The 16955-nt window shown below is 39.2% G+C and overlaps 1 protein-coding gene and 1 non-coding gene across 3 annotated transcripts; both read right to left on the reverse strand.

Moving 5' to 3' along the window:
• Positions 1 to 248: 248 nt before the first annotated feature.
• On the reverse strand, positions 249 to 8891 carry LOC103714085 (putative protein phosphatase 2C 59). 2 transcript variants are annotated; one of them, XM_039127808.2, is made up of 9 exons: positions 8634 to 8891; positions 8228 to 8490; positions 7263 to 7390; positions 6936 to 7034; positions 6686 to 6844; positions 1271 to 1357; positions 1095 to 1186; positions 815 to 889; positions 249 to 721 (listed from the first exon to the last, which is right to left on the reverse strand). In XM_039127808.2, the coding sequence occupies exons 2-9, from the start codon at positions 8293 to 8295 to the stop codon at positions 563 to 565; spliced, it is 867 nt and encodes a 288-aa protein (XP_038983736.2). In that variant the 5' UTR covers positions 8296 to 8490; positions 8634 to 8891; the 3' UTR covers positions 249 to 562. The 2 variants fall into 2 exon arrangements, with proteins under 2 accessions (XP_038983736.2, XP_088563926.1); XM_088707800.1 differs by having other exon boundaries at positions 8228 to 8841.
• A 5079-nt stretch (positions 8892 to 13970) lies between these two features.
• Positions 13971 to 14043, reverse strand: TRNAA-AGC (transfer RNA alanine (anticodon AGC)). Its single transcript has one exon. It is a non-coding gene; the product is annotated as a tRNA-Ala (tRNA).
• Positions 14044 to 16955: the final 2912 nt, after the last annotated feature.

The raw sequence follows: 16955 nt of genomic DNA on the forward strand, positions 1-16955 counted from the left end.
GAAACCCGTAGTTGTACAAAACTTGTCAAATAAACCTGTCCCAAATAACCTGTAGAAATGTTTAAGCAAAAAAAAAAAAAACCTGTAGAAATGTAACCATAGCAGGAAAATCAGAGTTGGGTGTGAAAGCAGTAGAAATTTATCAAGTACAGCAGCATTGTACTTGATAAGTAGGCCTAGGTACTGCTCGTCCTCGCCGCAACAAACCTAATGTTGGCTACATTTTGAAGGACCATAGGTTTCAAAGATTTGATTTAACATCATCATCTATAACAACTTCACATGCATCTAAACATTTGACTCAAGACTACAGTTAAAACAAGTTTTTAGTCTTTACAGTCCATGCAACACTACTATTCCGCTCCCACGCAATTTGGTCAGGTTAGATACCAACTTCCATTAAAAGGCTAACAAAGATGAGATGATTATATTGCAGCAGGCTCGAGCTTTTCTGCATATGAAGTCTATCATCTACTGATTTTTCAGAAAGGCAGGAGCGGTAATTCTTATTTGACTTCCAAGCCCTTGCACAGCAACACTCGCCGGGAGCAAGCAGAAAGCTTTACCGCTGCTCTAGTAGAACATTCTTATCATGGTAACCTAAGAAACGCACGACAACGCAAGTAATATTGTCGGTGCTTCCTCTCTGATAAGCCTCCTCCAGCAGTCTCTTTGCTGCCTGCTCGGGGTTCTCTATGGGTTTGATCATGGCAACAGCCTCCTAAATGGTTTTAAAAACAATTGTTCTGAAGTTCAGTGTATATAAATTATTTTTTCAAAAATGCCAAATAGAATAGATTTGTCCCCAACGTACCTCATTTGAAACGACATCCCAGATTCCATCACTTGCAAGGATGAGAAATTCGAGAGCGCCATCCACCACTTCCTCCTACAATTCCACGCTTATGAGATACTAATATAAAAATACAGGCGTTTAAATGAACTTCAAAATTTCGAATATGAGGTCCCCTAGGCAAAGCCACGACCCACGATCGTATTAAGAATACACATGTAAACAAGTACATCATATGTGTCTTGTGAAAATACTGGAAATTAATAACTTGGTCAAATATTATCGATTTCAAGACTGATACCTGAATTTCAGGGTCTGCGACAACATACTGCTTCAGGAGCCTATCACCAAATGCACGAGAAACGGCAAGCACACCGCCAACACGCCATGTCCCTGCACTTGCATGCTTGTCAGAATTGAATTATAGAAGAAGCTCTGATTCTGAGATAAATGCCTGCTGAAGAGCATGAGAAGTACCAGCCCACATCACAAACCCTCCCGCATCCTCAATCCGTTGTCGCTCATCTGTTTGGTCAGGCTTGTGATCCTTTGAGACAGCTATAGCTGCATAAATCAGAATAAAACCATGCCAAAATGAAGGCCACTAATGAATCCAAACGAGATTAAAGAAGCTCCCACAAGCATGTGCTAATAATAATCTGCTTGCCAATAGCAAAATCATACATCTACCATGACCACAACATTCGAGCATTTGTGAAGATAACCAAATTTCTACGCTTCAAGAATTCTTTCAGTATATTTCTTTAGCCTTACAGATGAATGCAACTGCATGGCCATTAAACCACATGAATCTAATTCCTCAGTTATGAAGGCTTAAACTTCAAAATGAATAAGATGACTATTCCTTCATGTGACTTGTGGTTTAAAAGGAAATATCTCCAAAGAAAGACGACTTTCTAGAGCAAAACCAAACTCTCAGCAATTTGAGAATGTTCTTGACTCATTCCCCTCAGAGATGAATACAACTGCCTGGTCATCAACATCTGGAAGATTCTGTTCCTTGGTTACAGGTTACAACAGCTTAAATTTCATAACCGTGTAGTAGTTTTATTCTCCTTCCCGTTACTTAGGATTTAGAAAAAGTAATCACTAAATAGGAATATCTTTGCTAAACAGAATGAGAAAAAAAACACTAAAAACAACATTCACCCATCGATTTGAAACATCATTTTTTTCATGACACACTGTTCTCTCTCCTCCATCACCACATCCCTAATTTCTTTGACCAAAAGTCCTTAGTCAAACCATAACCATTTTCTCTTGCGCTCTTGGTGCCTGTATGGCACGCAAGGGTGTGGGTGGTTGCTGGTTGTGCATGAACACGCGCACATGCTTTCCAGACTTCCAACGAGCCATAAAACTCTACTGACACCAAATCAGTCAAAAGCTGAACATAAATTCCAGCATCCATTTATGGCAATGCACTAGATTTTTTTAAATGTTTTATCTCTATACTATGTACATAAAAATGACAGTTTTGAAAACAAGGAATATTCTCACTTGATTGTATCTGTCAATTTTCATACCAAAATTGCCCTCTTAAGTATTCTATAAAATTTATATGAAATGAGTAGCCGTTTTACCAAAAAAAAAAAAGTATTCTATAAAAAAAAAAGAGTAAATTACAAAAACCACCCTGAGATTAGAGGTAAATTATATTACACCCAATAGTATAACAAACCTCCGCTTACCCGCTGAGATTTATTTTTATCCAATACTTCAACCTATACTTAACAGCATATTAGTCAAATCATTAACTTTTAATAAGACCCAAATGCCATGTCAGAAAAAAATTTAAAAATAACCAAAATAATCTTACAAAAATCTCTCTAGGGTTTATATTTATTACACGTACACCCAATATTTTGTAAAAAAGCTATTCTTACACTCATTTAAATTGACAACGTTACAGAAACCGTTTATCTATTGTAAAAAGTCAAAATTACCTCTATAAGAAAATAAGGCTCATCTTTCACTTTTCCGATTCTCAGAACTCTTCGAAGTATTACGTCTTCAAGAGTCTTCTTCTTTTCGAGATTAAGCAACTAAGGGTTTTTTCCACTTTGCTACCCCAGCACGAGCATCCCTTTGCGACGAGCTACTAACAACAAGCTTTATTCTCAACCGACATCCGACGACGAGCATCCTTTATGACCAGCATCTGTCCTTCTTGATCAGATTTTGTTCTCGCTTTCCTTGCTGATTTTGAGTTTTACTTATCTAATATTGTAGACATGATTTCTTAACATTGTCACTGTGAATGAGGATTTCTATATCTATATATGGAGCTATAATAGCTCTGGCAGCCTATCATCTAAAAGATCCAAATCAGTATGTGCATGAGAACTCTTCTTTTTGGAGGGTGCATCAGTTGTGGTTCTATAGCCTGGCTTAGACCATAGACAGGCTAGCTCAAGTGATAAAACTTTTGATGTCAATTCTCTATAGCAGAAAATTTTAGAGGCATCTACTTGCTTGAGAGATTTAGATTGCTTTTTCTTTAGCACATGGCTCTTTTCTGATAATTCATCAAGATCAAACTTAGACCCATGGCACTTCATGGTTGTTCTCCTCCTTGGGTGGATGTTACATCACTTAAGGCTAGTTTGGTCATTTTTTAAATTTTTTTTGATGTAGTATCGAGGTCCCATTAAAGTTAATGGTTTGGCTAACATTCTGTTAAGTTATGGGTTGAAGTATTAGATAAAAACAAACCTCAAGTGGATAAGCATAGATTTTCAAACCATTGGGTGTAAGTTTAATTTACCCCTAATCTTAGGAAACTTTTTGTAATTTACCCATCACTCAGAAGTAATTTTAACGTTTTATATGAGGTAAACAGATTCAGCAACATCGTTAATTTAACCGGGTGTAAGTGTAGCTTTTACAAACAAATGGATATAAGTATAATCAACGTAAACCTCAAGGAGGTTTTTGTACGTTACTCAAAAAAATATGTTACTTAACCCCTCCTTAACGTGCTCTCTCACCCCACTCTCCCCATCTCTAACAAGATATTCCCCCTTTTCTCCTTTTTTTCCCTTGATGAGATAAGTTCTATTTTTATTTGTAGGAAGATCCAATTAGATTTCAAAACCAACATAACTGGAACTTTCAAAAAAGAAAAAAAATATTCTATTTTTTCCCTTGATCAGATAAGTTCCAATTAGTTTTTCTTTTCTTTTTTGGTTAGAAGATTCAATTAGATTTCAAAAACAAAATAACAGAAACTTTCTAAAAAGAACCCCCCCCCCCCCTTCCCCACATATGAGCAAGGAATGCATTAATAACATTCCAACATTTATCTCCATTAATGTTCTAATAGGTGGTTGCAATGTGTGGATTGTTGGTGTTTGTGCAGAATACAAGCTTCTTGGTGGATTGTATCAAAGAAAAGCAAAAGTTAACTAACAAATTCAAACATATGTCAAAATTAAAGAATAAAAAAGAGAAAAAGAAGATAAATTAGGAAATCTTTTTAACTAAGGATCCATTTCAGCTCTTGGTAATGTTCACTACCACTGACATGTTCCTTATATTAAGATTTAATACTAATCAATCTTCCAAAAGGAAACTCATAATCTGAGTTAGGGTGACAGCTCTTCTTGTGATAGATTATCAATAATATAACCTACTAGTGAGACTTATAACTAGGGGGAGTAGGGTTAGTGATCCACCAACTAGTAAATATTATCCAAAAAGACATCAAACCTCCGTTCTTCATAAAAGAAAAATAACCATTACTGACACCTTATGCACGTAAAAGCATCTGGTGCTATTCCTAAAAGAGCTTGATGTGTCTTGGAACTTCCATAATCAGCTTTGAAATTTTTTTCACGCAAGTGTGGTACAAAGCCATAAATAAAGTTTTGCCGCAACAGTCACCAGCAACATGGAAAATATCTAAGAAGAATAATTAATGATTTTCAAAAGATTGTACATCTTAGGAAAACAAACTAATTTTTTAGACTGCATAAATAATGGTGACGAGAAACATGCTTCACATGCTACTATGCAACTCCAAGCAAAACTGTTCACAAAACGAGCAAAATCAATCCTCCTAAATAACCAAAATGCTTAACAATCAAAAGAAAACACCCATATGCTTCACTTTTCAAGCACCAGAAACCATTTTCTGTTTGCTGGTTGGTTACATTCCAGGTGCCACTTCACACAAATTCTCAAATTTGCAAATCTGACATGAATTTTCAATCCGAATTCCACAACCATCAAGTTCTTGGAAAAGGAATAAACTTAACTTTGTGATGAGTTTATATCTCAGCTTCACGTCAAAGGTTGTTAGTTCATTTTCACTTCAAATGGTTGATAAAATAAGTGTCAGAATTAAAAAGAAGCTCAGTGAAATCTGATCTTTAAAACAGAGACAATAATGAGAGACTTAAAGGTATATGTAGGACAATTCCGCTTTGATGAAGTGGGTGCAACATTTCTACAACTCTAGATGTTGTTGTATACATAATGGTCAAATGTGAATAATAAAACTCTGTTTCTCAAGAGAGCAAACCCCAGAGAATAGTGAGATGCATCAAAATATTTGTCATTGAGCCATACCATAGAAAGACGCCTAAGATAACGAAGTTGCGCTGCATATACCCTCACATTCATGAATTAATATAGCTTAATATGGCTCCACAAGGAACAAATTCTATGAATGTCAAAACTGATCCAAAAAGTCAGACTGCATGTCAAAAGTTAGATGGCATAAATCATATCTTCTATGTTGTCTCCTAACCGATGTGTTGGTTCCTTGACCCATTGCAAATTGACTGTTGGCATAGTTTTAGAAAAAAATTAATTTCTAGCAAGAATAAACAGCCTATTCAGCGGACAAAGCCTGTATTTAACTAGGTTTCTTGTAGCACAGGGGCATATCAGTTTGGTCATGTACAGTGTGCAGAGCAATCTGGTTGCCAGCATGGACAATACACCCTATGGCACATGGTACAGGAACAGCTGTATGATCGGCAGTTTAAACCTTGGTACTTGAAGAGTTTAACACAATCAAAGTTCAATATCTAAATGGTCAAAAATCATCAGATCATTATCATGTTGTAAGCTTATAATAGAAGATATGCATATAATAGAAGATATTCTAAGATCTCTCAGGAGAAACATACATGCCCTGACCAATGGGTTGAGATCGTCTGACAAGTGAGAAAATACAAGAACAGTGAAAAGAAGAAGAAGAAGAAGAAGAAGAAAAAGCATTAATTAAAGATATCACAAAATAAGTGGAGAATGACAGTCCTGAGATGGTTACAGGTCACAGGGAAAAACGTTTTAAATTATGCAATATCATGATCAAATTATACAAAGAGATTTCATTGATCCAGGGAAAAAGCATTAATTTCATTGATCCAACCTTCTGATTGACTATAAACTTTTAATCTAACATGTTTATTCCTTACTTTTGCTCTATGTTCATGATTGGCAACTTAGGAACACAGTTTAATAAAAGAGATTTAACCAACAACTTCAAATTATACAAAGAGAAAAAGCAATAATAGAATTACAAATCAGAGAGGAGGACGAATTAAAATCATTTCTCCATGAGTTAAACATGTTCTATGATAGAAAATTGTATTTGTATTCACAATCAAGACATAATTAATGTCGCTACATGGATTAAGAGCCTGTGCAACAAACTGGAAGTCCCAACATGCTCCCAGAGTATATAGTTTGTTGAGGTCCAAGATTGGCAAGCTGGGTTCCGTAATTTATGTTTAATTGATTTTAACTGAATATGCATTAAACATTCATCCAAAAACAGCAAGTCTTACAACATATGAATTAGTCTCTATATGGACAAGTCTTCAGAGTATAGAGATGTGATCTGGTTATGGGGCTTACCATTCCCTCCCCTACATATTACAGCCCTGGAGTCACCAACATTTGCAACTAGCAGGCGGTCCCCGACGAGGACAGCAGTTGAAGCAGTCGACCCTGCATCTCGATTATGATTATTCTCAGATTTCAGAAACTCTGAGTCTGTGTGGTTGTATGCATCAGCTGCACGATTGCATAGGGATCCAAAAAATCAGTTGGTACTATATTTCTTAAAAAAAGGAAAACACATGTAAAGAGAACAGAGAAAGAACACCTATAGCCAACTTGGTATCTGAAATAAACTTTGGGTGCCTGATCAAATTGCTGAAGAGATTTTGTTTAACATACTCTGCTGCTCGAGCACCACCATGGCCTAAACATGCAACCATGAATGTGTTATCAAAGAAACAGTATGAAATAGGTGGCCAATCTTTCAGGAACATAAAAGGCATTAATAATTGTAGGAATATGCTCATGAAAAGCAAGTAAAGTCAGTGTAATATCCATGGGTACGATGCCCTGAATGCTTCTGTCCACTTTTGCATCAAAAATAAGAATACAAAAAATATATCATCGTACTCTGCAACAAAACAACCCTTACCATCAAACACTCCAAACAAGCCAACAATTTCTCCATCAACACCATCAATTCTAGTCTCATAGAAGTCTTCCATAGAAGCCCTTTTCCCTGGAGAGCTTGCATATCCATAGCTAAACTTCCCATTCTGACTGTTTGGAAGAAAACAAACATAAAATTAATTACACCTCAACAATAGACTTTCACGTGTACACCTGATCGATGCCATTTATTTTAACATCACACCATAGAACTTTAATGAACTAAAAAGAATGATCCAGACGAGATGTTTTATATTTCATGCAACCATGCAAGATATCAATAAGATCCAAAATCTAAGTAATCTGTCTCATAATACCTAGAATCAAGCTGGAGAAAATATTCTATTTAATGACCATTCAAAATTTTCAACTAGATTATTGGTAATTATAACTAATCACCAGTGCAATTAAACGAGAGAAATACGCTATACTTTAAACGTTTCTCCCTTTTCTTCTTTTTTTTTCCTGGTAAAGAGATGGCTCCAGGATTTTTATCATTACAAGAAGAAATTTCTGTTACCTTGTAAATATAACCAATAATATCTTAACTAGCATTCCATGTTCTTGTAAATGCTGCTTTGCAGACGGAGATCAACTCCTAAAATTTTATTTAGCTTCTCAGTGAGAAAAAAACTCCGAAATAAACCAAAAACTACGCAAGAAGCGTCACATAGAAGAGATCTAACTTAACAAAACAGGAAGGAGAAGAACAAATTATTCATTGGTTCAGATCATATCTAAACAGAATCGGAACAAAAAATAAATACGCAGCTTACAAGAACATGAGAGGACTAGCATCCAGCAGCAGCAGCAGCAAGTACAACAACAGCAACAGAGGATCGAGAACGCTTAAAGCAAGCAAGAATTTGACAAGAGAAAAAAAAAACATGCGGAGAGAGAAAGAGAGAGAGAGAGAGAGAGAGAGAGAGGAGGGGGGAAGAAGGAGACCTGAGTCCACCACCACTGACGGGAGAGCCATCCGCCTGAATTCCAGCAATAGATTTCAAATAACCCATCCTACAAAATTCTATTTCTCTTTTTTGAACCACTCGATTAGATCGGAACAAAGCAAGCGAATTCTATCTCTGAAGAAATCAAGAAAGCTCTAATCTGATTAACCAGGAAAGAAATCAAGGGATTCCAAGAACTCCTCATCATCTTCTCCGCCTTCAATACCACTCAATCGGAAACCAAATTCCAAATTCCAACCCCTTAACTCCACCACATGCCACCAAGGATCAATTCGCCGAAAACGATCGCGACCCACAAAAAAAAAAAGAAACAACAAGAAAATTCATAAAAAGGATCAAGAAATCATGAAAGAAAACACCGAGAAAGGAAGAAGAAAACTAACCCGAACCCTCTGAGAGATAGAGAGCGCGAGAGCGCGAAGGAGAGAAGAGACCAACACGGGTTTTTGGTTTTGGTGTGTGGCTACGGGCAAACGGAGTGGGGTTGAGAGGGGGTGAGGGGAAGGAGAAATAAAAGAAAACAAAAAAAGAGGAGGGCGTTGTCTGTTAAAAAGAAAACGATTTTCTTCGAAAATTTTCAAGAAAAGAGATAAAGAATTCGGATATGGACGGTGGTGGGATTACGGGGCGCGGGGGGAAGTGGTGGGATGGAGGTGACTGGGTCAAACAACTAAACGTGGCGTGTAGTTAAAAGAGAAAACGATTTTTTTTATCAAAAAAAAAATAAACGTTGCGTGTACACTTCCGGTGCAGGCTGTGCCAGAAAATTGTACATACGTGGTCGGTGGAACCTTCTGTTGTATAATTGTAGTGGGAAGTGCTTCCTAAAATATTATATAATATATATATTTTTTTTACCATTCATTTGATGATGAACGATCCAGATTTTGCGCCGATGTAACTGATTGCAGCCGGCGGGGAGTGAAGGTACGGATGGCAAGTACTGTAGTTTGGACGAACTCCAAGGGTTGATGCTTAAGAACATGGGTAGATAATTTGGTAATTTATGCCATTGTCGGGGGTAGTTCTAAATACACCCCCCCTATTGCTCAGGACACCCCCCAAAAATTAAAAAAAAATTAAATACTCTCTACACCCCCCCATTTGCTAAGGACACCCCTAAAAAATTAAAAATTCCTAAATTACCCCCACCCTCCCCACCCCCCACCTCCCCACCCCCCGCCTCTGCCTCCTCCTCCTCCTCCCCCCTCCTCATCCTCCTCCTCCCCCTCCCCCTCTTCCCGCCCACCTCTGCCTCCCCCTCATCCCTCTCCCCTCCTCCTCCGCCCCGCCTCTGCCTCCTCCTCCTCCCCCCTCCTCATCCTCCTCCTCCCCCTCCCCCTCTTCCCGCCCACCTCTGCCTCCCCCTCATCCCTCTCCCCTCCTCCTCCGCCCCGCCTCTGCCTCCTCCTCCTCCCCCCTCCTCATCCTCCTCCTCCCCCTCCCCCTCTTCCCGCCCTCCTCCCCCCTCCTCATCCTCCTCCTCCCCCTCCCCCTCTTCCCGCCCACCTCTGCCTCCCCCTCATCCCTCTCCCCTCCTCCTCCGCCCCGCCTCTGCCTCCTCCTCCTCCCCCCTCCTCATCCTCCTCCTCCCCCTCCCCCTCTTCCCGCCCACCTCTGCCTCCCCCTCATCCCTCTCCCCTCCTCCTCCGCCTATTCACCCTCCTCCTCCTCCTCCCTCCTCCCTCCTCCTACTCCTCCACCCCTCTACCTCCGCCCCCCATTCCCATCCCCTCTTTACTCTGCATCCTCCTCCGCCTTCTCCCCCTTCTTTGCCTCCTCCTCCACCCCCTATTCCTCCCTGCTCCCATTCCTCCTCCTCCACCTCCCCCTCCTCCTCCTCCTCCTCCACCTCCCCCTCCTCCAACTACCCCTCCTACCCCTCCCCCCTCCGCCGCCTCCTCCCCACCCTCCTACCCCTCCTCCCCTCCCCTCCGCCGAACAGAAGGATTCTGTTCGGTTGAGGGTTGCCGAACAGAAGCCTTCTGTTCGGCACTGGATCGCCGAACAGAAGCCTTCTGTTCGGCACCGTTCAGCCGAACAGAAGCATTTTGTTCGGCGATCCAGTGCCGAACGGAGCACGAAACGGAGGAGGAGGAAGGGGGTGTACTGAGAAAATTTCAAGGGCAATATGGTAATTACACTAAAGGTTAGTTTGGGTATTTTTTTTTTAATTTTTGGGGGGTGTCCTGAGCAATAGGGGGGGTGTATTTAGAACTACCCGGAAAGCGTGTAACGGACAGCCGCTGCCGACTTTCGTCCGCTCCAACGCGGTTCCTCCCACGACGAAACGACCGGAAAACGTCCCTCCGCTCCAACGCTCCAACACGCTCCTTCCCATGGCTTTCAAGACGAGTCGGGAGGGGGAGCGAGAGAGAGAGAGAGAGAGAGAGGGAGGGAGGGGCGCCTCTAGAGGAGGAGGTGGAGAGGGATGGGATCATCGCGGGGAGAGGGGGTGCGAGGGGCTGAGAGAAGTGATGGCTTATAATTTTTTTTGCCAGGCTGATTGCAGCCTGAAGTTAGCGTAACCTAGATCTGACTATTGTCGAGGTAGAGCGGCAGACAACCTGCGAGGACATCTCTTACGTGAGGTGCATTTTCGGTGTTGACACAGAGTATTTCGAAAGGAACTCTTTCACGGTGATTGATTGGATTCGGAAAGTGGACAGATTTGGAGTTAATCACTCACTGATATGTGAGATTCGTAGATTGGTCCGAAAGTTTACCTTCTTTTACATGTATTTGAGAAGACGAACAAAGCAGTAGACTGGATCGCCTCATTTGTAGCCCGACATTTCAAAGAGTTTATCTGGATGATATTGATAGTTTTATCCCCTTTCTTATATTTTTTGCTTTTTTTTTTTGACTTAGCAAGAGGCACTCATATTAAAGCTATATGCTGTTTTTATTCAAAAAAAATTTTAAAAAAATTATGGAAGTAAATCCCATTTGAAATGCGGCACGTGGGACGCACGTGATGAGAACGTACAAAACCATGTTCGCGCAGCAAAGGACAAGCCATGCAGCATATATATATATATATATATATATATATATATATATATATATATATATATATATATATATATATATATATGGACGACTTTGCATTTTAAGATCTTTGTTTTTTAAGAAAAAACCATCCGTAATATAATTATTCTTGTTTGTATATTTCCAAGAATGTAACATGCAAGTATTGGACCAACATATTTGGTGGTTACAAAAAGTTACGGCTATTTGGGTAAGTCTTAGTTCACTTCTTGGTGCTTAATGCATATTTAAGCTGGCTTGGATGGTATCCACAACCAACCGAGATGCATACTTTCATCTGTTTGGGTAGCAGGACAATTGTAGCTAGGCTGCCGTATAAGTGAATTTGATGTTTTGATATTAATATAAGTAATTGAACAATTATTGAGCAGAGATATCTTAAATGCATGCAAATCTAAAATCCGGTAAGTATTTTCTTTTCTTGCTACAAATTTTTGTGCAAGTCTCAATCTGGGGTGTGCCATTATTTTTTTTTATTGAACATTTTTTTCTTTTCTTTTTCCTTAGAGATTAGGAGGGAGTCCTTTGTGGAGAGTTCACACTTATATGTTAAATATCTAGGTTGGTATGAAGCATGAATTCAAATTTTTTACTCAGAGAAAATATTCACCCATATAAGAATTACTTGGGCTGAATTTCTAAGGTACATAACTCAAGATTTAAACCCGGCACCTCTAACTTATGAAGGGAATAATTGCTAAGATAACCTTTAGAATCCTTACATACTAACAATTGAACCCATCAAGCGAATGAATCATTAAGGCTTCCACAAAATGAGGCTTATAGGGAAAAAAAATAATTATATCAAATTAAACCTTCGCCAGATAGGTAGAAACGAAATAGCAAACTGCCATGCATGGTGTGAGCAGGCTAGGCTAAAACGGAAAGGGAAGACATGCACCAAAGGCAAAGCCATATATCCACTAAAGAGAGCATACCATAAAGCAGAGCACGGAACGCACGACTAGCGAGCTAGCATCGTAAGCAAAATTTTTATATTTCTTACTTAGCTGATAATTGTACCTCAAAGTAAATTTACAATTAGTAGCAAAAGTGCATCCATAGATGATATTGAGCAAATTTTCAAGGAAAAAAATTGAGAATGATAAGTGAAGCTGAGAGAATCGGTGGAACACATACTTCTACACAAGCAGCAACTAATTTCCATTAGTTTGTCCAAACCCAATGATAAATGAATAAAAGTTATATCTTAAACTAAAAGAAAATTATTAGAACTACTCTTTTTCAACTATATCACTGCGCTCTGATTATGTTAAAAGGGCTGGGCCAATTTTACCGAAAGAGAGGAGTTAAAGGAAAATATTTTGTGGACCCCTTATGGTACACTGACCAGGTTCTTAGGAACCAATAAGTGTAGAATGGGTAATGAAGCCATTCAAGTACCAATTCCAGGAGCCAAAGAATAAGCAAGCTGTAAAAACAAAAAGGAATAGGACAACAAAGAGAACGACCTGATTTTACAAAATTTTAACCCTTTAAACTGCAGTCCAAGTTTGAAGTACGCTACTAAATTATAGTCTTATAGTGGACTTGATGATGTTTAATAATTAATGAGTTAGCAAATCTTTCATGGACGAGGAGACCAAGTCTTAAAGGGATAGGAAAATGAGTAATCATGATGATAAAATTAGTGGAGTTCCTTATCCATTATCGTAGAACTTGGTAGAAGGTTTCTGATAGGACTTACACCGATACAAAGAAGAGCTATGCGAAAAAATTAATGCCTCTGTCTTTTCTGGATTCTGTCCTTTATTTTTTTTAGGGGGAGGGGGGGGTTAGCTACGGCGAAACCAACTATGAAGTATTCCAGATGTTTCCTTTGTCTCGACCCGTTCTGAAAATATTAATCGCAATATTCTCTTTTGCATTTTATGCATTGGCCCATGCTCCTTAGTTTTCACTCTTCACTCCATATCAATGGGGAGGCTTTAAAGAAATAGAACGGTAACCTCAATCTCACAGAATTATCCAAATATTTCCTTCACGAACAAACTTGAAGTTCAAGAGCGAACTAAGGAAAATGTAATGCAACCTTCAATTCTTATTTTCTGGCTAGATGGAAGTGTGCGTCTATATATATATATATATAAAGAAGAAGATGATTTAGAAATCAAAAGCCTCTAATTAATTTAAACTTAGGAACATTATAATTGACAAGAAGCCATTCAATTCAATCATTCATACGATCAGGATTATCATAAGGATTGTATAAAAAGAAAAACAGAGAGAGTCATGAATCTTAATCTTGGATTTTCCAAGCGTGAGGCAATCTGCCTCAAAGTCCTACTGAAGTGGCTCCTCCCGTCCCTCAAATGAAACGCAGGTTCACCACCACCGGACACTTGTTTGCTCTGGCCATGAAGCTGTGATTGGGACTTGGAGCCGTAAGAGTGGGCCCTCTCTTCATGCCACCACTGACTTGTTCCACGTCAGCCCATCCGGCACCAGAGGAATCCGGAAGCTTTTGTCCGTAATTTAACTTCCGGAACCACCTGGTCGCTACCTGCAACTTCAAGAAGCGACTCCAATAACCGGAGATAGGACATCCGTCCTCCAAGGGTTCCCACATATTAGGACTCCATTTTCAAAAAATAGTTCTGAAAAACAAAAAGAAAGACCATCTCCTTCCACCAAGCGGAAAAGAAATATGGAGATGCGGGGTATCGATCCCCGTACCTCTCGCATGCTAAGCGAGCGCTCTACCATCTGAGCTACATCCCCAGTTGGTGCCGCTATTCTGCAAAGATATAATCTAAAGTTGTCATTTAAGCCCCACTAGCCATCCCAACGATGCTGCACCTACGGTAATTCTAGATCCAGGGTGCACCTTACAGTTGAGAGAGCACACCGCTTGGGATTATGCGTCCATTTGGCACCAGCCTGAAAGTAACCATCTAACCATTCAAACAGGGTAGATTTGGAAAAGTAAGACGATGTGCCTATAAATTTATGAGTTTTGATTTCTCATAATGTAAATCCCCTCCTCATACGGGCTTGTAGAAGAGCCATTTGTCATTAATTTTAAGGCTTGTATTCAGTTGGTAGAAGACATGCAAAGCCTGGCATCAGGTGGCGACAGGAGATAAGAAACAGATTTATGTGAGATAGTTTGGCCATATGCCATGTTTTAAGGTTTCGAGGCCGCTAACAAGAAGGAGGCCAAAAGAGACGCACAGAGTCAGAATTTAAGTCATTTGCCGGGTGGAAGGCAATCCATAGATCCAATATATTTCATATTGGTCAGAGTCTCTTGCTTATGGGCTTATGTCAATGTCATTCGATCGGCGTCACTTGGCGTCTTCTTATCTTTAAAGTATGCAGGTGACAATGGTTAAACCAGCTAAAGCAGTGTTTTTGAAACTTAAATGTAGTTACCAGAATAGTAGTAACTATTATGCTGAGGTCAGCTAAGAAAATTTATGTCGACATACCCCCTACACCCAGAATGTAGATTTTAATTTTCTCCAAATTAAATATGCAACAGAGACCAAAATTTTCAACTACTTCACAAGGCCAGAATTGCACAAGATATTTCTAGTCGTACTATAAGTTGATATTTGAAAACTCAAATCATGAGGACTTGGCTAGAAACTAATGACAGGCACACCACTGATAGCTCCAGCTACCTGCTCACAGTCACACATACAACTAGTTAGGTCTGTGACCATCAAAAAATTGGATGATGAAAGGACATGAGATTTTTACATCAAAAGATGCAAACTAATAAAGATGTTAGGCAAGAATGGAGAAAAGCAGAGCTAAACTTCCAATGGGTGCATTTATCCTTGTGTGTCTCTCCAATGTTTTTGATAGAGACAGAGAAGAATCTATCTTATAATAGATGTGGGATTATAAATTCTCGAAATATACCGTGATACTCTAAAATTTGGTTGATGACATGGTGCCTTTTTATGTAATACACATGGATGATGTTTTTAAAGGCAAGGTTTGGGCTAGATGCCACATAAAATAGTTTATCTTGGTAAATCAATTTTACTATCATTATTTGGCTCAAGATACACCGTATTGGTCCGAATCGGATGGTACAAAACATATCATATTGTACCTGTTTGGTATTGATACTCGGTACGAGCGGCATACGAACACTCAGAACGCCGAAAAAAATCTATACTGTACTGTATCGATGCTGTGCTAGTATGGTATCGATACGGGGTCTGGTATCTAAACGGCGAATCTTGATTTAGCTTTTTTTCTTTAATCATCAAAATAAAGCCAATTATGGTGCAGAGCTGTTAGTTGAGAAGGAAGTTTATTTCAGCTCATTTTTTTCAAAAAACTGGGGCTGTCTCAAAAAAAGGAACATCCCACCATCTCAAATTATTCCAACAGCAAAGGTGGCAGGTTAGCTCCATAAAGGATTGATAGAGATATGGATAAAACACCATCCATGCTATTTTAGAGAACTTGTCTGTTAAGGAAATCGAAGCAGAAAAGCTTTGTCTTTAGGTGGGAGTGCAACTTGGGCTAGGCAGGCCATATTTGAGCTGACTCGGCTCAAAACTGGGGTAGGCTGAGCCAATATGTGGCTAACTTAATTGTACTGGACCTATTTAATTTTATATGTTGAAAGAAATTTCAATCGGTTTTGAGTCAAAACATGTTCTAGTTACAAATTGGATGATGAAAGGACATGATGAGTTCCACAAGTTCAGTTGTGTCCTTTTAATAGCAGTCACAGCATTCAGAACTTGATGGTTAAGCAGTTCAAGAAATAGAGCCTTTGTGATGGAGGGAGAAGAATCTTAGCCAATGACAGCTTCTATTTCTTGAACCACCTAAATTGACAGGCAGATGCATTTCCCTGATCTCTAGCCCAATATTAATTACAGTTTAGATGTGGACATGTAACCATAACAATCCAGCCTTTTCCGCAACTATTTGGGTTTGGGAAAACAAAAGCAAATGCATAATCCATATAGATAGTTAATACTCGGTAGATAGTTGATACTCGCCAGTCAAACACTAATTTCTAAAGATAAATAGTCATGTTTTGGTCTCAGTCTAATAAGAACATAACCGAATGAAATACGCAAGGCAAAACACTCATAAATAGTCTGATTCGGATGCTTGTGGATAAACTTTGTTTTCTTGCTGCTGCAAACAAGTCTTCTTATTAATCAATACAACAAGGTCCAACCTATATGGAAAGAGAATAAGGGGCTGATTTTAGTACCTTGACCAACATTTGGAGCAACTGCTGTTGCAGTCATGGCTCATCAATTTTCTTCATGGGATGCAGTTCTGAAGCTGCCATTACAGCAGGCAGCCACTTCTTAAATAGAAGACCAAGCTGAATTCATCAATAACCATATTTTGGAGTAACATATTATATCCATTAAAATAAGATAACAAATATCTGCTATGATATTAACATAGGTGGACCGAGACTGTTCGAGTGCTATGATATTATCTTCATTGCACCGTGCAACGAAAAGATAGATGGGCAAATAGGCTATTTCATGAATCAGCAAATCATCAGGCTCCTGCTGATGGTCCCAGGAGACATGGCCAATATGTATTCTAGGTATCTTACATTGTAGTACATGCTTGGAGCACAAAATTTACAGCTAGTCATGGAAGATGAAACACTTTCACCATGCTGTAATTTTCTG

This window comes from Phoenix dactylifera, chromosome 11 (assembly GCF_051530095.1).
Source record: "Phoenix dactylifera cultivar Ajwa chromosome 11, Ajwa_hap1_PhDact_Kaust_v1.1, whole genome shotgun sequence".
Lineage (NCBI taxonomy): Eukaryota > Viridiplantae > Streptophyta > Magnoliopsida > Arecales > Arecaceae > Phoenix > Phoenix dactylifera.

What these genes read in the sequence shown, in the direction of transcription:
- LOC103714085 (XM_039127808.2), bottom strand. Translation starts at nt 8,295, where the DNA reads ATGGGTTATTTGAAATCTATTGCTGGAATTCAGGCGGATGGCTCTCCC. An exon ending in GTCAGTGGTGGTGGACTCAG is followed by an intron (nt 7,391 to 8,227) that starts GTCTCCTTCTTC and finishes TCTTCCAAACAG; the next exon opens with TCAGAATGGGAAGTTTAGCT. An exon ending in TCGCAGACCCTGAAATTCAG is followed by an intron (nt 890 to 1,094) that starts GTATCAGTCTTG and finishes GTGGAATTGTAG; the next exon opens with GAGGAAGTGGTGGATGGCGC.